Below are 22,557 nucleotides of genomic sequence, written 5' to 3' on the forward strand. Positions count from 1 at the left end.
CAGGTGAAATAGAAAAAAACCCCAGAGCCCTCTTGTGAGGCAGCTGGGAGGATGAAGGTGAGTGTTGGGGACCAGGTCTGTGACAAAGCCAGAGAGTTGTCTGAACTGTTACTGTGGAGAGTGGCCCTCTACTGGCCTAGCGTCTTGTGAACCCACAGGAAACTGCCACTTTCAGTTTTCCAGAGGATGGGAAAAAAACCATGCAATCTGGAAGAACACTTGACTTCTAAAGATGCCAGGAGCAGAGTGTGGTGCATGGGGTGAGCACAGGGGGTCATGGTCTGGCTACTGCCTCCAGACTACATGGAGAGGCATGGGATTTGAGAGCTGGGGTCCCTGCTTCCACAGATCTCATACTGGTCCACAGTTGTAGCTCCCAATCAGATATGTGCACCATGTCTCCTGGGAGTCTGTGAAAAATGCCAGCGCCGCCCAGGCAACCAGACCTAGGCTGAGGGTACAGCGGAGGGGATGTGGGACGAGGCCCAAGTCACTGGCTCTGAAACTGCAGAGGATTCTGGTGTGGACAGTGCTGCAGGGCTTTGAAGTCTAATGGTTGAACTTTGGCCCCTGAAGTGTGATCACTTTGGAAGTTCAAAGAGAGATGGGCATTGGGGGCCTGCGGTAGGACCAGGCCTTTAAGCAACTCAGTTCCCTATCCCAGGAGCAAGCTGAACCCTTCTGTTTAGTCTTCCTGCTCCAAGCAGGCCCTACCCCCGAGAAAGCAAGCTTGCTTTTCTGCTGCCTTTCTCAGCCCACTCTGCCATCCACTGGGAGGGAGCCAGGCAGTGGCCTGCTACAGCACGCCACTCATGGCAGTCACTAGCCTCAGATCTGGCTGCATGTCTGTCCTCTGTCCCATGCAAGTATCGAGCGAGACAAACAGACAGGTCCTTCTGGCCCACAAAACTGGCTTTGTGCTGGAATGAGAACAGGCTTCCTGTGGTTACTGTGGGCTCTCCATCCCCTCTAGGGTGGCTAATGGAGAGACGGGCTGTGGGCTCTCCATCCCCTCTAGGGTGGCTAATGGAGAGACGGGGTAAAGTGTGAAACCTAGAGCAGAGGCCCTCTAGACGGACACAACTGTTGTGACTCCATCCTTGGCAGCAACTTGTTGACAAGGACTTAATTTAGAAAATCTACATCCTCCCTAGGCTCCTAACGGTGGCTCCAGGTACTTTTGATGGGCTGTGGGGTACAGCCACTGAAGAGTTGGGCCAGGGGGTCCGGCTGTCCCTAGAAGGAAGACACAGGGATTGGGACCAGGATCCAGTGTCTTCCTCTCGCTGCCTGGCAGCTCCTGTTATCTGCCACTTGGGAGAGAAGAGGGAAGTAGGAAGCTGCAGGGTCAGCTGTGTCTGAGTGCAGACACAGCATCCAGTGCTGTGGATAAGGGCCCTGTGCCACGGGGAGAGGGGACGACGACGGATGGACATGGACCCTGAGCCCTCTGTTTTCTCACAGGGAGCAGGCCCCTAGCTGGAAGAATTAAGCTCTTGGCTACTGACATTATCTTAGTGTTGTTATGGGTGAAGATTTTAACCTATTGGATAATCTGATTTTAAAGAAACCCGTGGAACTGAGGCAGAAGTGGAGAGGTTGTTTTTGTTTGTTTTGGAGAGTAGACGGAAAGAGAACCAGAGTGAAATAAAAACTGAGGCAAGGAACTGAGACAGAAGAACAAGTTCCATTCTCAGGGAAGACTGTCGCTTCTGAACACGCAGCATTAGTATTCCAGGGAGTGGAGTCAGGACCACACAAAGAGCTGGAAAGGACCAAGACCAATCCAGTCCAACTTCAGCATCTCAGAGAAGAAAACTGGTCCTGTGGAGAGCTGGGTGGCATGGGACCACAGGCCTCCTGAACTCTGAGACCCCTGGTGAATTGGCCTCAGCTTTTTAGAAAACCAGATGGAGGACAGAGAGGGTTTCTGATCTGAGCCTGGAACTACCAACTGCCTGTCCCACCTGTGAGTAGCCCAGAGGCAGCCCACAAGGCCTGGAAAAGGTAAGAAAGCAAGGTCAAGGTCAAATGCTGAGAGGGAGAGGGTACATTCATAACTGAAGGTCAGCCAAGAACAAAATTCTATTAGGGCAATATGAGAGACCAGTCCTACATGAACTGTATCCAAATCTGAGCTGGCCCCCTGTCCACAGCAGAGACTGTGTGGGGTTTTTAGATCCCCTGGAATCAGATCTACCCAGCTCCCAATTCTAGCTCTTAGCTGCATGACCTTGGGTGAGTTATCTTCCCTATGTATGAACCTCCTGCTGAGTCAAGCCAGGAGAACTGAAACCACTGTAGGACTACCAGGCAGATCTACTAAGAAAACAGATGTTGGTATTGTTATTCTGACAAAACCTAGCATCACCTGGGGTACAGGCCTCTGGATATACCTGTGTTAATTGAGGGAGGAAGCCTACTGTGGATGCCATTCCTTAGGCAGGGGATCCTGGATTGTATAATGAGAAAGGGAACTGTGCAGCAGTTTACTTATATCCTTTTCTGCTTTCTAATTGTTACCAGTTGCTTCAAGCGCCTGCCCATTCACCCTGCTAGGATGGACTGTTTGTACCCTTGAATGTGAGTCGTTTCTCCTTTAAGTTGCCTTTGTCAGAGCATCCCGCCACAGCAACAGGAAAAGAGATGAAGACATCATAAGACAGATGCGGTGGAACAGTGGACCTGTGTGTGCCCCGTCTCCTCACAGGCACACTGACGCACGGCTCCTGTGGGAGGCTACCATTGAGGCTCTCAGAGGGGCCATTACTGGCTCCTCAAGTTGCCTTTAATAGAAGTGCCCCTATTTAAATACAAGCCTCCATTTGGAAGCAGATCCTAGATGGCTAATCTTCAACTGAAGGCCCTCCCTTTGGAGTAGAAGAGCCCTGGTTACCTTGGAGTCTACAAGACCATAGCCGCCTCTTAGCAAGCTGTTGGCTGGGGCATCTTTTTGAGGGAGACTTCATGGCAATGCCCCTGTTATCACTAATCAAAGCAGGAAACCCCAAGCTCAGTTGGCCCCAAGCTCACCAGACTGAAGTGGCAAGACTCCTTGATAATGGGGAAATCAAGGTGCTACAACTGTGACTAGGTGTACTGAGTACAAAAGAGACTCAATGGGACAACAGGGCTGCTTGGACTTGACACTGAGTTAAAGTAGCCTCAGCTGGTGGAAGGTGGGAGGGAGGCTTCTTGCCAAGCCAGATGATCTGAATTTGATCTCTGGAACCTACTGGTAGAAAGGAAGTATTTAATAAATAAAGCTTGCCTGAAGATCAGAGAGTAAAACAGCTGCCCTGGTCAGTCTTACAGACCAGGCAGTGGTGACACACACCTTTAATTCCAGTAGCCACACTAGTTTGCCATAGCAACCGGGCAGTAGTGGTGCATGCCCTAGAGAGAATATAAGACAGGAAGAGACAGCTCTCATACAGAGTCTCATTCTGAGATTCCTGGAGGCAGGATCGCCATTTTGGACTGAGGTAGGGGTAAAAGCCAGTGGCTGGTTGTTTTGCTTTTCTGATCTTCATGCTGAACTCCAATATCTGTCTCTGGGTTTTTATTAGATGTACTATAGGAAAGAACTGATTCCCACAAGTTATGCTCTGACTGCCACACAGACACAGACAGACAGACACATGAATAAATATAAAATTGAAATGCAAAAAACTAAAGTAGCCTCTCTCTGATCTGCTTAGGGCATTAGGGTGGGCACATGCCAAGAGAGGCCACATTAATAGTAGCACTGTCTTAGCAAAGCCTGCACCATTCTTTACGTTACAAATGAGCCCTGAAAGTGTCTTTGGCAGTTTGACTTGGCTAGGCAAGCCTTCTTCCTTGAGGGCCAAGAATCTCTTCAGTTTTTCTGTTCTCTTTCTCCAGAGACCTGCCCCATGAAAACAGGTTTAATTTCCCAACTTCTGCCAGGGCATCCCCTTCCTCAAATGGGGTTCATGGCATAGCAGGCTCAACCCTGGAGCCCTGCCCTTTGGTGAGAGACAAAGAGGCCCAGAATTGGAGACTAGCAGCACAGGCAAAGAGGTGCACCAGTGAGGACAGCCAGCAGCTCAAGAATGCCCAATTCTGCTTTGGTCAGGGCTCAGCCTAGGCAGGTGTCCTTACAGGTCTGGGTACTTCTGTCACATCCCATCAGGCTGAGGACACGAAAGGTCCTAGATCAGGGACCATCACTGTATTTGCAGGGAACTCTCAGCATCTTTATAAAAAAAAAGCCCTTTCTCAGGTGCCTTAAGTTATCCCTGAGACCTCCCCCATGGGTGCACAGCAAAGGCCCAGGACTGCACTAGCTGTTGCCTCCTGACACATTTGCTAGAAGGTGGTTCTCATTCTTTCTGCTGCTTTTGCACCGCTCCCATCAGTCTGTAGCTCTTGTCAGCAACTTCTCTTGATAGTGACTTTCAAGTTAAGTGGGGGGGGAAAGCAAGGCGTTTCTCCTGGGTTGGTAATCTCTTCTGAGACCTGAGATGTTGAGGCAGGGTATGCCAAACAGGTCCCACTGCTGAGAAAACAGGTCCATAGTAAGGTGGGACCCAGGAGGGCCTACTTACTGGTTTCAGAGGATTTGCTAAGGGGGCAGGGGAGAGGCAGGCCATGGCTGCTGAGGTCCTGATGAGTCTCTGCCAATGATGTCCTTTCTCTCCCTGGACCTGAGGCAGCCAGCTGGAGGCTTCCTCAGCTAATATGAGGAGCGATGTTTCAGACACTGTGGAACATGCTGACATCAGGGTTCTAAGAAGCGAGGCTGGCACTGGATGTCAGCTTTAACCCAGGGCTGCTGGGGAGGTTGAGGGAGGGGAGGAAAGACATCAAGGGGCACTCTTCACTTCCCCATTACCCACTGCCTAGCTTTATATTGGAACACAGGCTCCTTAGCCTGCTCTGTGCCCCATAGGCAGGAGGAAGACAGAAATGTGGGCATCCTGTGATTAGGTGTTGGCTGGAGAAACTGAGGGGAGAGGGCTGTCAGTAGACATGGGGCTCATTTTGCTGAGGTCTTCTACAGAAATGAGGAGCCTCTGTTTACCATGGGGTTGTCTGCATCCTGGGGCCTGTGCTTAGCATCCGTTGCTCACGAGTCCATTTAACCCTTCCAACACACCTAGAGGGAGGTGCCTTTGTTATTTCTCCTTTATGGGAACAGGCTAGCCAACAATTAGGTGGTAGAGCCAGGACTGGACTTCTGGACTGCCTGACACCAAGCTGCATTGTCACCTAAGAAGAGAACATTACCAGGAAGGGATGCCACTCTAGATCATAGAATAAAAATGGTGTGTTACCTTAACTATCACTGAGTACAATCGCCATACAAATCCCGAGCTGTTACTGAAGGACAAGAGGACTCACTGGGTATGAGCCTTGCTCCCAGATGGAATTTTTTTTAAAAGCCAGTTTCTCAACAGGGAAACCTAGGAATGATGAGAGGTGACTGGTGGGCAGGGTCTGTGAGTGCTGTGTCTGTGTTCTGTCTAAAAGGCAGGCATAGACTTCGTTAGCCTCATTTCACGGTCACAGGCAGGTTAAATTCCTTACACAAGGCCACCACCCAGCATAGCCCAGAGGTAGAACTCTGCCCTCTGATTGGAAACCAGCTGTTCAGGCTGTCCACATTCACTCAGAGGAGTCATATGGTCCTTCCAGGTCTCTTCTGAGACCGAGTGCCACCCCTCTCCCATGAGAATTTTACATGTAGGCCATGAGGCACCTACACATGGGAGGCACGGGTCACCTGAAGCCTTGGGGCCAGCTTATCTGAAGGTAGAGAGGACCCTGTCTTCAGGCAGAGCTCTCGCAGGAAACCAGCAGTTTCACCTGGCACTTTCAGGGCATGGGAAGCACACATCCTAACACCGAGGCCCACCAGGAAGTTGTGGGCATGTGCCCTGCATTCCATGTTGGGGAAATCAGGGTCACATTCCTCAGAAAAAACAAGTTATTGGACCTGTAGCTAATGAGAGGATTTCTACTTCAGTGCCAAGAATATTAATTTGACACCTGCAAACTGTATCTGACAAAAACGATTCAGATAATGTCTACAAGGAGCAGGCAGAAGGGAGGAAACAGCCACTTATCCTGAATAAAGGAAGACTAGACAATGCACACCAGAGGGGTGTGGCCTACCAATCTGTCACTCTGGCAGAACTGAAGAACAATGGCAGTCAAGACACTCTAGTGAGGCCACAGGATAACAAGACTGCAGAATACAGAGCGTAGGGATGAGCTAAGTCTCTGAGCTCTGTCTTCCCCATGCCTGGCTCTTGCATCATCAACACCTGGGTACACTCTGTCTCCTGGGGTTAGTGCCTCTAAACCAGAGTGAAGAATAGAATATAAATCACAGGGTTCATCACAGTATTACTGAAAAAAGCGTTTGCAACAGAGATGACAAATAGATGTCCTAAATATACAAAGAGCTTCCTCAAATCAATAAGCAAAGAGGACAAAGGATTTAGGGCTGAAGTGGGAGGGACTTTTTCAAAAAATAAAACATTTCATACTGAACTGAGAATCTGCACAGAACAAGGGGGAAAAGGGCAGTGATCCTTCTAGAGAAATCAGGAGAAAATCCAAGTGCCGACCTCCCCAGGGGGATCTATACTTGAGGGGACAAAGGCACAGCAGTTAAATAGGTAAGGGGATGAAAATTGGCCTCAAACAGATCTGGTTTTGAGTTTAGAATTCAGCATCTCTTAGTTGTGGGTAAGTTAGAGCCTTAGTTTTTTTGTGTGTTGCAAAATGGAAATAACAGAGCTCCTCCCTCCCCCAGAACTGCTCTGGGTTTTCTAACATCTACAACCAGAGTCCAGCATGGTCTGTGAGCCCCAGGCAGCCCCAGGGTGACCAGAGCAGAGCAGTGCCTGGAAAAACCTATCAGGAAACACTTCCTATATCTCCTACAGAGGGCCCAGTAGGAAGGGACTCCCACTGCCAAGTCCACAGTGTGTCCTCAAGGTCAAGAAGACCAGGAAGGTATATTCAGGAACAGCATCCTGCTGAAGAATGAGAGCAGGCACAATCTGACTCACCAGTGATTAGCAAGGACCCCAGATCCCTCGAGAGAGGCAGGAAAGAGAGGCCATTCTCTCATAGCGGCCCCCATCCCCAACTGTCCCCAAAATCAGCTTTAATTCTCTCCTCACGAGGCCCACAAGATGTGCCCCCAAAGCCCTGACTACATTTGGCACTTCAGCAAATCGAGTTTCCACAGCGGCAACCTGAACAGAGCAGTTTAATGGACTGTATCTCCTGTGCTCCCACTAAACACATCACACACAAAAGCCAATTCCAAGCAAAGGCGGCTGGATGGGATTAAACAACTCAATTTAAAGGACTGAAAACTCAGCTGCTTCCAGTGAAGTCCCATGGAAAGAGCCAATCAGCAGACTTTTTGCTCTCAACTCCTTGATGAGTCACTCCTAGCTCAAAGGCAGAACTGGGCCACACATCCACCTGGGTCTCAGACTGCAAGGGGCAGTGGGGTGGGAAGAGAAGAGGGTGTGTGTGGGCAGGAGGGGCCAAAGGTATGCACAGACTGTCTGTTTGGGATTTTTCTGGAAATGTACAGAGCCTGAGAGGACCAGGAGGGTGATACCTGCCTGCTGGCTTTTCTCATCAACCCAGGTTCAAGAAAGTAAATCCAGGTTGCAGGACAGTTGCTAGGGTCCTAAGTGAGCCTCATAACAAACAGCCCAGGGAAGACCAAGCTGCATCATTCCAAGGAAGTTGAGCAATGTCCCCTTCTCCCAACACCAGTCCTGTCCTCCCCCGTGACCCTGCTGCACAAGTCATAAGCCTACTGATATGTGGGGACAAGGCTCTACCATCCCTCAGTGATGAGAGCCCAGAAAAGGGCGACGGCCACATCACAGCTTAGACCAGCAGCATCCAAAACACAGCTGGAAGGACCGCTCTGGAAGATGGAGGATTGTGTCCTTGGAAACAGGCACACCCGCCCCTTGACTAAGAGGCAGGGGAGCCCTAAAAAGAAACTCCTGCCCAAACTCTGGAGCCAATGATGCCACGAATGAAGGTAGAGAATGGTGAGTTGGAGTGCCCTGTCCCCACGAAGGCCATCCTCTCCTTTCCACACTAGCAGCTCATGATGGCCCCAGGAAGCAAAACTTTGGGACCAACTTTAAGTGGGTGGCCCAACTGGTGTGCAGTTGAAACAATACAACCACATAGCCCTTTATATACATCTATTTCATTCCAAACACAGGTACTACTGCTATCCTCGTCAGACAGAGGAGGAAACCGAGGCAGAGGAGTCTGGGCAACAAGGCAGGGCCATACCTTGTCCTCAGGCAGGTGACCCCAAAGCTACACTCACAACTACCTTCCAGAACAAACAAACTCAGATAAAGTTATAAACTCATGTCCTGGCCCAAGTGTTCCAGAACGGCCTACAGAAGAAATAGCCTTTCTTGGAAGGCTAACACATGGTTTAAGAACACAGCAACCAGACGAGCACATCTACCCTGAAGATCCCCACAGCTCACTAAAAGGAAGGCAGGGTAACATGTTTCATAAAGAAGGCTGGCCTTGGGGACCTACCTCATCGGATTCATCGGATAACGTCTGAAGTAGGATAGGGAACAGGCTGTCTGTGTGCCGGAACATCTGGGGAGCAGAGAAGGGGGTACTCATGAGTGCCCTGCTCCAGAGTCTGCTCAATGCAGACTACCTGCTGCGGGTCTGTTATGCCCCCTGTCCCCGCCCTAGCCCGCAGCACCTCATAGCACCTGCCATTCTTCTGCTTGTCAGGCTTTCTCTAGATGGCCACATTCCCAACACTAAGTGTGGGCAGGCCCTGAAAAGCCAAGGAAGACCTTTAGATGACCACTGGCCTTCTGAGGAGTTGGGTTCAAGCTCACCTTGCGGGGAGTTTTGATGTAGAGATGGTAGAGCCACTTCAGAACGGCAATCCTGGTCATCATCCCAATGGCTGTGTCACTGAGGTGGCAGTTTAGGACTTGTACAATCCCATCCAGGTGCAAGGTCACTGGAGCCCTGTCAGTGCTGCGGGCAAGACCAAAAAGAAGCCTAGAGTCATTCTCTCCCCAGGAGCTGCAGCACCCCTGGTCTACACACTCAAAAGCATATTTCAACCCCACTGTCCTGGGCACTGGCAGCAAGCTAAGAAGATGGCCCTCGCCTGGTTAAGTCCAGTGGCTCCAAGGAGGGCTTGCTTCTCTGTTTATTTCCTTCTGCCCTTTATGAAGGAGCACAGTGTGGGTGCAGCTGTGCTGTCCACATGGGGAGAAGGCCACTCTGTTGGACTCCTAGTCACTTCACCCTCCTCTCCGCAGCATCACAGACTCTCTCAGCAGAGCTGGCTGAACCTCTGATTTGAACATCCTGTATGTTTAGCATCCTCAGTGCACCATGCCAGTCATCTACTGATGAAACCAAACTAACATATCGAATGGCACAAGGACAGGTCCCTGAAACACTCTGTGGCATCCGAGACCCTTTGCGGGCAAGTGAAGACCAATAGGCAAGTGAGGATGAGGACTGCTCTGCCATCCTGCCACCCTTGTACCCGACACAGAGCATCCTAGAGAGAAGCAGAAGGGCTGCCTTTGAAGTAGAACTGCTCTTTGGAACTGGGGATGAGGTGGGGACCTGCCTGAGAGAATACAAGATTGTACAGACAGTGCTGTAGTTCAAGTCAGGCGTGGAGGTCCCACACACTGACACTCTCTGGTCTCCACTGACAGAAAGGGCACAGAAAGCAACCCGAGGAAGGTCAAGTGATGCTCAGAGTAGAGTGAAGCTCTACTCAAACTGGCTGTCCTGGAACTTATCAGAGATCCATCTGCTTCTGCCTCCTGAGTGCTAGGATTAAAGTCCAGCAGATCCAGTAAGGCTGGATTTTAAGGTGGGACAGCAGGGGCAGGAAACTTTAGAAGTTGGAGGGCTCCTCTTCTATCATCATATCTATCATCATCTGCATTTCCCCAAAGTGATGACAGTTCAGGCTGCATTGTCCACTGTCCACCTATACAAATGGTCTTTCTTCACCTTTCCAGGCTACTCAATTATTCATCCACACCAGGAACTTGATGGCTGTGCATTCCTCACAAGCCTGCAGATTCTGAAGCTCATGTGTTGTGACTAAGGGGTGTGTCTCAGTAACAGCTGGGCAGAATCGCTGTTTAATGCACTTTTGCGGTCCCCTGGTGCCTGTTTCAGGTTAACAGTGGGCATTCCATTCCCAGGGACGAGATGATCTCAGTATGTGACATAGCGACAGAACTCAGAACAGAGCCTCTGCACAGAGAAAGGCAGTCACTGTGTTTTTCCAGGAATCATGTGGCTAGGTGTTTCTGATGGCTTTTGAGCATTTCAAACCGTCAAGACTTTGGCAGCAAAGATAGGCAGAACCAGGGTGGCAGAAACGGTGGCCAGTCAAGCCCTTTATCACTCTATCCTGCTCTCTGTCCAACATAAACACAGTTGTACCACAGATGGGCTTCTATAGTCTCTAGTTTCTAAGTCAAAATTAGCTTTCACGTTTTAACTAAGCCAACACATTAGCATATCAACATACAATCAATAAGCTGAACATAAAGATCACCAACGAGATGCTCTACATCCTCCTGGAGTCCCACCCTTTGAAATCTAGCATGCATTTTCCATCAGCAGCACATTCAGGTCAGGGGGCTCGGCAGCCAGCACAGAAATCCATGCTGGCTCTCACGATTTCTTCCATCTTTCCCTGGAGATTGCCAGAGCTTCCTGTTTCATATCCAGGTCTTGGTTTTCTGAATCCTGGGCTGGCCTCTGGTAGAGTTCCTTCTGGAGTGATGCCCGAGGCTTGGCTCTCTGGGCTACAGTTGCTGTGGCTAGAATATCTGCCTCAGTGGTGCAGTAGATGCCTGCTACAGTTTGAGGCCTCAACAGTGCAGCTGGATATTCAAGAACAGCTGCCTTTTTCAGCCATACTTTGATAGTGCTCTTCTCTAGGATTTGCAGTAGGTCCTTTTTCCAGCAGGAGCAACAGGGTGTTCAGGATGCTGTAGGCCCGCCACCCCCACTCCCATCTGACGAATACTGCGACATCTCAGCTGAACTAGCCCCCGGCAGTGCCTTCAGGTGGTGCTGTGTCAAGCCCATACAACAAAGGGAGCAAACTGGCAGCACTGTGCATGCTGACACTCTTTAATGCTGCCCCCCACCCCCAACCCAAGCAAGGTCTAATCCTCAGTCAACAACCAGCTCATGGACGGGACCTCCAGGTTCATGCACCCAATCTGGTCCAGAGGCAGTGTCAGATCCATCAAAGCCAAGAGGCCAAGGGCTGAGAACTCATTCCCTTAACTGGAGACATCCTTTGGGGTCCTCTCCCCTTGGCTAGCTCAAGGGGAAGGTCATGGGGAGCAGCTGCACACTTATCTTAGTGCCTGGCAAAGGAAGGTCGGGATCCCATCTGTCCTTGAGCAGGCAGCTCTCAGCTGCTCTCCCTGTGCTTGTAGGGAGCAGGGGCTGTGGGGCATTGCTGGGGGCAGGAGTGCTTACACAAAGTGATTAGCTTCCCCTACTAGGCCAAGGACAAGCCTGAGATGTAGTGTCCTCTGCTCTGGCTAACCCATCATGAACAGAACTGCGCTCACAGGAGGTTTAAAATACATTTCTATACTGGTTCCAAAATGTCTAGACGAGACACTCCTGAGAGCTTCTGAGTTATTTCAAGGTGTCTTCAGCAAGCATTTTTTTTTTGGTACAGCATCTCCTAATGAGTCTTACACGTACATGCATTACAATGTTGGCGTGCACGGCACTGCTGCAGCTTAAAGCACAAACTTGCCCTACCACGCTTCTGATGTCACCAATACACAGCCACCTAGTCAGCGGTTCTCGGGGGGGGGGGGGTCAGCTGTATTTTTGTAGTGTTTAACTTTCTATTCTGTTTATATTATAGGTGCAATCAAATTGTAGGAAAAGCAACTCTAAAGAGAGCTTATGAATTCAACGTTGTCTTTTTACAAACACCAGGTAATTACACATTCTTTTCAATCAGCAGTCCTTCAGAATTGGGCAGCACTGACTTCTAGGCTTTTCTGCTGGTTGTGGTACAGGGCAGCCAACCACACTAGGAGAACAGTCCTGAATGGTCACTGATGACAGCATAGCCCTTGGCAAGGCCCTAGCTGCCAGGAGGAAGTCTGCACACCTGTCCAAAAACCTGCCATAAGCATCAGAGAGGCCAATGTGCAATCATTCTATAGCTACCAGCAAGTCATCAAGCAAATGCTGGTGCTGGGGAGCCAGACAGACAAGCTTGGATTTGCACCTTCTCACTAATTTGCTGGGTGGCTTCCAGCAAGACTTAACCTCTGTCCTGCCTCCATATATATATATATACACACACTCATTTTGATACTAGGGATAAGGAGGGTCTTGTGATAACCAGCGAGACTAAGTGTGACCAAGTGCTTGCTGTCTGCCAGGCACTGTTCCAGGCTTTTCACATACTTTAACTCATTTACATCCCATTCCCCTCTGGGGTCAATGCTGTCACACACCCCCTCAGTTTATACCTATGGGAGGCAGGAAGTGAACAGGGCCCCTTTCTCTTCAGAGGAAGGGATGCACCTGGTGTGCAGAAAGGTAGCAGTGGAGAAATCCTCCCTCTGCTGTCGTCTTGCTTTCTACCATGCTTCCTCCATTCTGTTGCCTTTCCTTTCCTTTCTCTCCTCATGGAGGCCCATTTTCAACTTCCCACAAACCTCTTGCACTGTGGAGGTTAGAGGAGTTCAGACCCCTTGACTGGTGCTCCTTGACTGTCTACCTACTCAGACAGAGATGTCACCTGTTTGCTGAGTGGCTCTCTTGGTGGCTAAGCCTGGGCCCCACACAGGGAGAGGAAGGCATCTGTGGTATCTCAACGCTTTGGACTCTCTGTACCCAGTCTGATCCCTGACCAGCTAATGGACTCAGAATTTAATGCGGATGTTTGTTTTCCTAGGAGAAGGGTCCACAGCTTCATTAGGCTCTCTAAGGATCACCTAGAGGCTAAGGACTAGTCTCTCTTCTAGTCACGGTTCTTAGCTGGCCACTGGTGCAAGGCTCTGGGTAGGCAACACATCTACAAGATGGGAGGGCAGGTTGCTTAGTGTCAGCCTGTGCAAGCTCAGTGGCCTTGGAGGGAGCAGGCCAGATGCTCTGAGCATCTAGCCTGTTCTTACAACTCCTATGGCCGCATCCTTCTTAGCACAGACTGCAGGCCGTGATGCTCACACAAGATGATCTTCCTACCCCAGTGTAGTCTGCAATAATCTTCTGTTTTGTTTCCCTGTGTGTGTTTTTCAAAGGTTGGGTTCTGGGTGACAGGTATAAACTAAACCTAGTTCCAGATAGCTGGTTTGTGACCTAAACACAGGAACTGAAGTCTCCGTAGGCCCACCCCGCAGAGCAGAAGTTTTCAAAAGACAAGCGAGGTGGTAGAGGTCATGCTACCTTTGTGGCCATCAGTCACACACTGTCTCTGCTTCCTCCTTCATCCTACTGTTACTCCCTGAAGCCCAGATTACAGTGTCAAGCACAGAGTCTTTCTGGCTACAAGAGGCAGCACATAAATCTCCTCCCTGACTCCGCCACTCCTACATATGCTGCTGGCTTCCAAAGCCTCCATGTCCAGTGCTGAAACCTCCAGAATCCACATATCCCTTGTACCTCTGTCCAGACCTCCAACCCTGAGTTCCAAAACCCAGTGTCCATGCTGACCTACTTCCCATTGAGGATGCCTAGCAGCCTCTGGGGCTACGTCTAGAGTGCCTGTCACACCTGTCCTTCCTTCTAGTTCAGCTTAGGGATGTACCAGAACATGCCGGGTTTAGTTTTAGCCAAACATCTAGACGCTTCCCTTCCTGTTCCTCTCATTTGTTCCACTCTGCCCATCAGGAAAACTGCCAAGCCTACTTTTCAAACACATTTCCCACCCTGCCAGCTCCTCAGTCTCAGTCCCTTCTCCCCAGCCAACCTGACCCTCTCCTAAGTCCATTTTGTATGGAGCCACCCTTTTCCCCACCCTTCTTCATCCCTAAAATAGATATGATGCTGCCAACCCTTAGACTAGACACCAGCAAACTCTCGATGGTCTGACATTAAGGTGAGCACAGAGCCTGGCTGCAGGAGCAGGTTCATTAGCCACAGTGGCTTGACCCTTAATCCTCTGGTGCAACCAGTCTCCTCTATAGCGCTGCTGTCTCCTGGAAACCTGCTGGCTACTTTGCTGTCTCCCATTAAAGTGTGTCAAAGTGAGAGTTACATTTATGATCTGCCTCTTTACCTCAGAACCTGTGGGGACAAGCCCAGGCAGGTACTCTAGAAATGTATGACAGGCAAGAGAAAGTGAGTGGGTGACTGGCACTTACTCGCCTGTTGCTCACTGTGGGAGGCAGCACTGGGGTGCACAGTTACTTAATTTAGTACCTGTGAGCTTAGAAATGATCGTTGAGTCTTTAGGGATAGCAACACATTAAACATGACATAGAAGGGAGATCTCAAGGGTGGAGAAGAGCCTCCTGAAGTGGAGTGGGCACGTTCTCCTCAGGCCCAGGTTCAGTGTTGAGTTTAGGGGAAACTCACTACATGGGAACTGCCACCCACACAGCTTTAGTAGGTAAGCCAGGAGACTCAGCCCAGGACAGGTAGCTCACTAGGAGATTCCATCACCCTGCAGGAGCAGGCTGCAAAGGCAGAGGATGACTTTGCTTCCTGGCCTGCACTGCCCCCCTGTGGAAGCCCATGCTATGGCAGCCTTCCTGGGAGAGAAGGTTCTTATGTCTCCACCTAGATCACCATGGTCATGATTCTGATTGCTGAGCCCTTCCTGCCTCCCATGCCTCCCCTGCCCAGAGTGAGCCTTGCCTTGGATAAGAAAAAGGCTCTGGGGGAAGGCATCTGCAGCCTCATGGCCATTATCACATGACTGGGCTCCCAATCTTTCCCAAGGGCTATCTGTCCAAAGGAACTGGGAAGAGAGGTTTCCATGGATACCTCTTTTGTATACCAGGTACTCCCCAAACGGTGGCCTCACACAGTTTTCCTTGGGTCTTTGCTGCAGTCTCTTGCACCCAGAAAGATCTAGACCATTGGCTTCATGAACCACTTACCTAGCTGAGGTGAAGACGCCAATGCCACTTCCGAAGCTGGAGTCACAGGAACCACCTGGACCTCCTGGGGAGGAAGAGGAACAAGGTGACACTGAAGCCTACTTGCTCATTTGTAGAAACAAGACCCTGGTCCCAGCACCCATACTTCTATTTTAGGCTCCTGAAAAGGAAACCAAGGACCCAGTGCTTCTGCAGTCCCTAGCGCTTAGGGAATAACAGCTAGCTATGAGCATGTCTACCCATGGGGCTCTCACAACTGTGGACACTCACACCGAATATAACTGGGACATTTCAGAAGGGCCTGTAGGCCCAAGGGCAGTGGCTGTGCATAAATTGGGCTATTTAACACTTTAGCCAGCAGGGAATGCAGGCAAGGTTCACAATGAAACATGATTTCATATCCACCAGGAAGAATAATGTAAAAAGGAAGAAAATCGTTAGTAAGGGTGGGGAGGAGCAGAAACTCTTGTGCATGCTGGGAAATGTGAAACGGTGTTGTCTCTGTGAACAACAGGCGGGCAGTTCCTCAGAAGTTACATAGTTATAGGCAGCCCAGCAATCCTGCTCCAAGAGCCTCACCCAAGAGCAATGGAAACCTGCATCCCACAGAAGCTGCATTTTATGGCAATGCAGCTACCTATCATAGTAAAAAGGTGGAAACCGCCCCAATGCCTAAGTGTGGATAAACAAAATGAAGCATTACTCAGCAATCAGAGAACAGGTCACAGAATAGATGAACAGCAAAGACATGCTGAGTCAAAGAAGTCAATTCCAAAAGACTACATACTCAGATTCTATTTTTAGGAAATGCCCAGAACAGATAAGTGTGGAGACAGAAAGTAGATTAGAAGTTGCCTAGGGTTGGAGCATTTTGGGGGAGTGGAGTGTGACGAAAAAGGGCTTCTTTTAAGGTCATCGAAAATGTTGTAAAATTGGTTGTGATGATTATACAACTTGGTGAATATACAAAACATCAATAAAAGGGTTAAAAATGATTCTGGGAAAGAACTGTGACCTTGCACTCTGCACATGTCCCTCAGCATGTGGCCAACTCAAAACTTTACTATACTTAGCTTTCCGCTGCTGGCCCTAAGCAGACCAGGACTGAGATAATTCTGACCTTTTTCTTTTGGCACCTAATTAAGTTTCCTAAAGAGCCAAGACATTGTGCATCTGGAAGACTGCCAGTAGGACTCTCTCCTGACCCCAGTTTTGGCCAGAAACTGGTCACAGCTGAGAGCATCAAAGAAAGGAGGAGGGCAGTCGGCAGTGTGAGGTGCTCAGATACAAGGTCAATATCACTAGTCAGTACTGAGCCAATGCAGCCCCAACAGGATGCGCTGCAGACAAAGGACTTCTGCAGCATCCTTCCAAAGCTCCTTCAGCATACAGGGAAGAAACACAGCATCCTTCAGGACTCAGGGAAGAAACTGTAAGACAGACTCACGTGGAGAAATGTGACTGGCCAGCCCTTTACAAGTGTCACAGATTGGAGGTCATTCAGAGGACAGCAATTAAGTGTAGCATGGAGTTAGTTTTAGAATCAAAGGGACAGGAGGGGAAATTGGGGACAGTCAGATTAGGAGTACAGTGGAGTCAGCAGTGTCCTGCCAAAGTTCTAGGCAGAATAATACAAAAGGAGCTCTATATTCTTCTGCATTTTTCTCTATACCCAATTAATTATTCTTTAAAAGTGATTTTTTTTAAACTTAGGATAATCTTAGTTTCTGCCTGGGATCTTTGTCATAGTCATCTGTCCCCTGTATTCTCTCTAAATTGTCAGTGCTTCTCAATCAGGCCTGAGTTAAAAATTTATGGGCATGGATACATGAAGAGAATTTGTCAACCAGACCAACAGACAAACATCATAAAGAAAAAAACCTGATAGGCTAATTGAAATTGAAAACTGAAGCCCCCCTGCTTTACCAGAGGCCTCTATAACAAAAATCCCAAGTAAGCCCCCACTTGTAGACAGCTAACACTCCCAACCAACCCTCCCTTGTCACCATAATCCTGGCCTATAACTCTGGAGGAAGCCCCCATTCCACGAGAGTCCACACCAACACCCAGAACCCCAGGTAAGACCCCATCCTGCATACTGTCAATACTCCATCAGTGCCTGGCCAACCTACCCCAAACTCCCCTCCTCCCCTTGTTACGATATCCCGGCTCCCAACTCTGGTGGAAGACCCCTGTTCCATCAGAGGCCAGAACCTGTTCCATTAGAGGTCCAGAACCCTGGGTAGGCTGGTTGCCTGTGGACTGAACCCACTTTCTCAGTGCTTGCCAAGCCCACCCTCACCAGCCCTCCCCTCACCCTGCTGCACCAGAGGACATGCAGGCCACCAGAACCACAGGTAGTCCGCCAGCCCCAGCACTGCACCTAATTACACCTATACTTAATCACCCCACTCTTCTCCATCACCATATCTCAGCTCCCAACTCCTCTAGTGGGCCATGGCTGGACCAGAGGCCTCACTTGCTGCCAAAACTCCAGCCCCAACTTGGGTAGAGATCTTCTAATCAATCACAGGCCACTCTAACCAGAAGACCAGAGAGGAAACAAAAAACCAAGGAAAAAAAAAATCCATCCAACAAAGATAAACCAAGAAGTCTGTACCAAGACCTATAATTACCCCAACAAGATGCCTGGATGCCAGTGAAAGAACACAACCAACAACAGCCCAGGTAACATGTCTCCACAGAACCCGGTTCTCCTGCTATAGCAAGCAGGAATATTCCAACATAGCTCAAGCCCAAGATAACAACCTTAAAACCAAATTTATGAAGATTATAGAGGTCCTTAAAGAGGAAATGAAAAAAAAAATCCCTTAAAGAAATCCAGGAAAAACGAACTAACCAACCAACCAACCAACAACAACAACAAAAAACAAAAACAAAAAAGAGGAAATGAATAAATTCCTTAAAGAAAGCTAAGAAAATCTCAGAGTAACTTTATCCAAACAAGTAGAAGACTTGTATGACAAGAACTTTAAATCTTTGAAGAAAGAAATTGAAGAAGACACCAGAAAGTAGAAAAATCTCCTATGCTCTTGGGTAGGTAGAATTAACATAGTAAAAATGGCAATCTTACTAAAAGCAATCTACAGATTCAATGCAATGCCCATCAAAATCCCAACAATATTCTTTACAGATCTAGAAAGAACAGTATTCAACTTCATATGGAAAAGCAAAAAACCCAGAATAGCCAAAACAATCCTGTACAAATAAAAGAACTTCTGGAGGCATCACAATCCCTGACTTCAAACTCTATTACAGAATTACAGTACTGAAAACAGCCTGGTTTTGGCATAAGAACATACAGGAGGACCAATGGAACTGAATCAAAGACCCAGATATTAATCCACATACCTTCGAACACCTGATTTTTGACAAAGAAGCAAAAAAATACCAAATGGAAAAAAAGAAAGCATATTTAAGAAGTGGTGCTGGTATAACTGGATATTAACATGTAAAGAATGAAAATAGACCCATATCTATCACCATGCACAAAACTCAAGTCCAAATGGATTAAAGACTTCAATATAAAGCCAGCCACACTGAACCTTATAGAAGAGAAAGTGGGAAGTAAACTTGAACGCATTGGCACAGGAGATCACTTCCTAAATATAACCCTAGCAGCACAGACACTGAAAGAAATAATTAATAAATAGGACCTCCTGAAACTGAAAAGCTTCTGTAAAGCAAAGGACATGGTCAACAAGACAAAATGTCAGCCTACAGAATGGGAAAAGATCTTCACTAACCCCACATCAGACAGAAATCTGATCTCCAAAATATACAAAGAACTCAAGAAATTGATCATCAAAAGAACAAATAATCCAATAAAAAATGGAGTACAAACCTAAACAGAGAACTCTCAACAGAGGAATCTCAAATGGCTGAAAGACACTTAAGGAAATGTTCAACATCCTTAGTCATCAGAGAAATGCAAATCGAAACAACTCTGAGATTCCATCTTACACTTGTAGGAATGGCCAAGATCAAAAACACTGATGACAACTTATGCTGGAGAGGTTGTGGGGAAAAGGGAACACTCCTGCATTGCTGATGGGAGTGTAAGCTGGTACAACCCCTTCGGATGTCAGTATGGAGATTTCTCAGAAAATTAGGAGACAACCTTCCTTAGGACCCAGTAATACCACTTTTGGGTATATAGCCAAAGGATGCTCAATCGTGCCACAAGGACATGTGCTCAACTATGCTCATAGCAGCTTTCTTTGTCATAGCCAGAACCTGGAAACAACCTAAATGCTCCTCGACCCAAGAATGGATAAGTACAATGTGGTACATTTACATGATGAAGTACTACACAGCAGAAAAAATAACGACAGATTGAATTTTGCAGGAAAATGGATGGAGCTAGAAAACATCATTTTGAGTGAGGTAACCCAGACACAGAAAGACAAGTATCACATACACTCACTCATAAGTGGTTTTTAAACATAAAGCAAAGAAAGCCATCCTACAAACCACAATCCTGGAGAACTAATGAGGACCCTAAGAGAGACTCACACAGATCTAATCTACATGGGAAGTAGAAAAAGTCAAGATCTCCTGAGTAAATTGGGAGCATGGGGACCTTAGGGGAGGGTTAAAGGGGAGGGGAGAGGCAGGGAGTGGAGCAGAGAGAAATGTAGAGTTCAATAAAAATCAATAAAAAATACAAATTATGAAAAAAGAAAGCTAAGAAAAAAAATCAAACAGTTGAAGAAAATAAATAAAACTGTTCAAGACCTGAAAATGGAAATAGAAGTAATAAAGAAAACACAAATTGAGGGAATCCTGGAAATGAAAAATCTAGGTAAGCTACAGGAACTATATACACAAGTATCACTAACAGAATATAAGAGATGGAAGAGAGAATCATAGGCGCAGAAGATAGAAGAAATAGGTACACTGGTCAAAGAAAATGTTAAATCTAGAAGCTTCCTGACACAAAACATCCAGGAAATCTGGGGCAGTATGAAAAGACTGAACCTAAAAATAATAAGACTATGTAGCTGGTGGTGGTACAGCCTTTAATCCCAGAACCGGGAAGACAGAGGCAGGTGGATCTCTGTAAGTTCATGGCCAGCCTGGTCTACAGAGTTGAGTTCTAGGATAGCCAAGATTATAATGTAAAACCTTGTCTCAAACAATAATGAACAACAAAAAAGGACCCCCCTGCCACAAAAGAGAAAGAAACGTAGGAATAAGAAGGACAAGAATTCCAGCTCAAAGGCCCAGAAAATATTTTCAACAAAACATACCCAAGCTTCTGGGACACAATGAAAGCGATGCTAAAAGGGAAGTTCATAGCACTAAGTGCCTACATAAAGAAACGGGAGATCTCACACTAGCAATTTAACAGCATACGTAAAAGATCTATATCTATCTATCTATCTATCTATCTATCTATCTATCTATCTATCTATCTATCTATCTATCTATATTTATATGTATATAAAGCAAGCTTACGCAGGAGTAGATGGCAGAAAATAATTAAACTAAGAAAATAAAATATAAACAAAGAGAACAATGAAACAAAGAGTTGGTATTTTGAGAAAAATCAAGACAAACCCTTATCCAAACTAACTAAAAGGAGAGAGAATATCCAAATTAACAAAACCAGAAATGAAAAAGTGGACTTAACAAAAGACACTGAAGAAATCCAAAGAATCATTAGGTCATATTTTAAAAACCTGCACTCCACAAAACTGAAAAATCTAAAAGAAATAATTTTTTTGATGGATACCACTTACCAAAGTTAGATCAAGATCATATAAACAATTTAAATAGACTTACAAGCTCTACGAAAAGAGAAGCAGCCATTAAAAGTTTCCCAACCACCCAGCAGTGTGATGCATGCCTTTAATCCCAGCCCTCAGGAGGCAGAGACAAGCAGATCTCTGTGAGTTTGAGGCCAGCCTGGTTTACAAGAGTTAATTCCAGGACAGGCAATAAAGCTACACAGAAAAACCTTGCCTTGAAAAACCATAAAAAAGAAAAAAGCCCAGGGTGAGACTGTTTTAGTGCAGAATTCTACCAGACTTTCAAAGAAGAACTATTACCAATACACCTCAAATTATTACACAAAATAGAAACAGAAAGAACATTGCCAAATTCATTTTATGAGGCCACAGTCACCTTGATACTCAAACCACACAAAGATTCAACAAAGAAAGACAATTACAGACCAATCTTCCTCATGAACATAGATGTAAAAATACTCAATAAAACACTTGAAAACCGAATCCAAGAACATATCAAAAGATCATCCACCAAGATCAAGTAGGCTTCATCCCAGAGATGCAGGGTGGTTCAACATATAAAAACCAGCCAATGGAATCCACAATATAAACAAACAGGAAGAAAAAAAAACTATGATCATCTCATTAAATGCTGAAAAGTCTTTGACAAAATCCAACATCCCTTATGATAAAAGTCTTGGAGAAGCTGGGCAGTGGTGGTACATGTCTTAATCCCAGCATTCGGGAGGCAGAAGCAGGTGGATCTCTATGAGTTAGAGGCCAGCCTGGTTTATAGAGTGAGTTTCAGGACAGCTAAAGTTACATAGAGAAACCCTGTCTTAAAAACTAAAAGAAAGAAAAATAAAATAAAAGAAAGTAAAAGAGAAAAAAAGAAACAAACCAAGAGGCTGGAGAGAAGGCTCTGCAGTTAAAAACACTTGTTGCTCTTGTCGAGGACCCAGGTTCAATTCCTAGCACCCACATGGCAGTTTACAACTGTCTGTAACTCCAGTTTCAGAGAATAAAATGTCCTCTTCCGGACTCCACAGGTACCAGGTGCAAACGCGATACGCAAACATACATGCAAGTAAAACACACACATAAAATAAAACAAATCATAAAATAGGGATATGAGGATATAACTAAACATAATAAAGGCAATTTACAGCAAACCGATAGCCAACGTCAAATTAAATGGAGAGAAACTCAAAGCAATTCCACTAAAATCTAGAACAAGACCAGGCTGTTCACTCTCCATATCTATTCAATATAGTGCTGGAAGTTTTAGCTGAAGCAATAAGACAACTGAATGAGATCAAGTGGACACAAATTAAAAAGGAAGAAGTCAAAGTATTGCTGTTTGCAAATGATATGATAGTATACATAAATAATCCCAAAAAATTTACCAGGAAACTCCTACAGTTGATAAACACCTTTAGTGAAGTGGATAGATACAAGATTAACTCAGAAAAAAAATCAGTAGCCGTCCTATACACAAATGACAAATGGGCTGAGAAAGAAATCAGGGTAACAATACCCTTCATAACAGCAGCAAACAATGTAAAATATCTTGACCAGGCTTGGTGGTGATGGCGCACACCTTTAATCCTAGCACTCAGGAGGCAGAGGCAGGTGGTTTGAGGCCAGCTTGGTCTATAAGAGCT

The 22,557-nt window shown here is 47.0% G+C and overlaps 1 protein-coding gene across 1 annotated transcript in view; it reads right to left on the bottom strand.

Annotated features, from left to right (window-relative positions):
• The window catches only part of Vac14 (VAC14 component of PIKFYVE complex), a 115,281-nt gene that overhangs the window by 61,139 nt on the left and 31,585 nt on the right, over positions 1–22,557 (bottom strand). The window contains exons 10-12 of the mRNA XM_038313171.2: positions 15,141–15,204; positions 8,895–9,039; positions 8,575–8,640 (exon numbers count right to left, since the gene is read on the bottom strand). Of these exons, the coding sequence (XP_038169099.1) occupies positions 8,575–8,640; positions 8,895–9,039; positions 15,141–15,204 (275 nt within the window). The remainder of the gene's footprint in view (positions 1–8,574; positions 8,641–8,894; positions 9,040–15,140; positions 15,205–22,557) is intronic.

Source organism: Arvicola amphibius, chromosome 15, assembly GCF_903992535.2.
Source record: "Arvicola amphibius chromosome 15, mArvAmp1.2, whole genome shotgun sequence".
NCBI lineage: Eukaryota > Metazoa > Chordata > Mammalia > Rodentia > Cricetidae > Arvicola > Arvicola amphibius.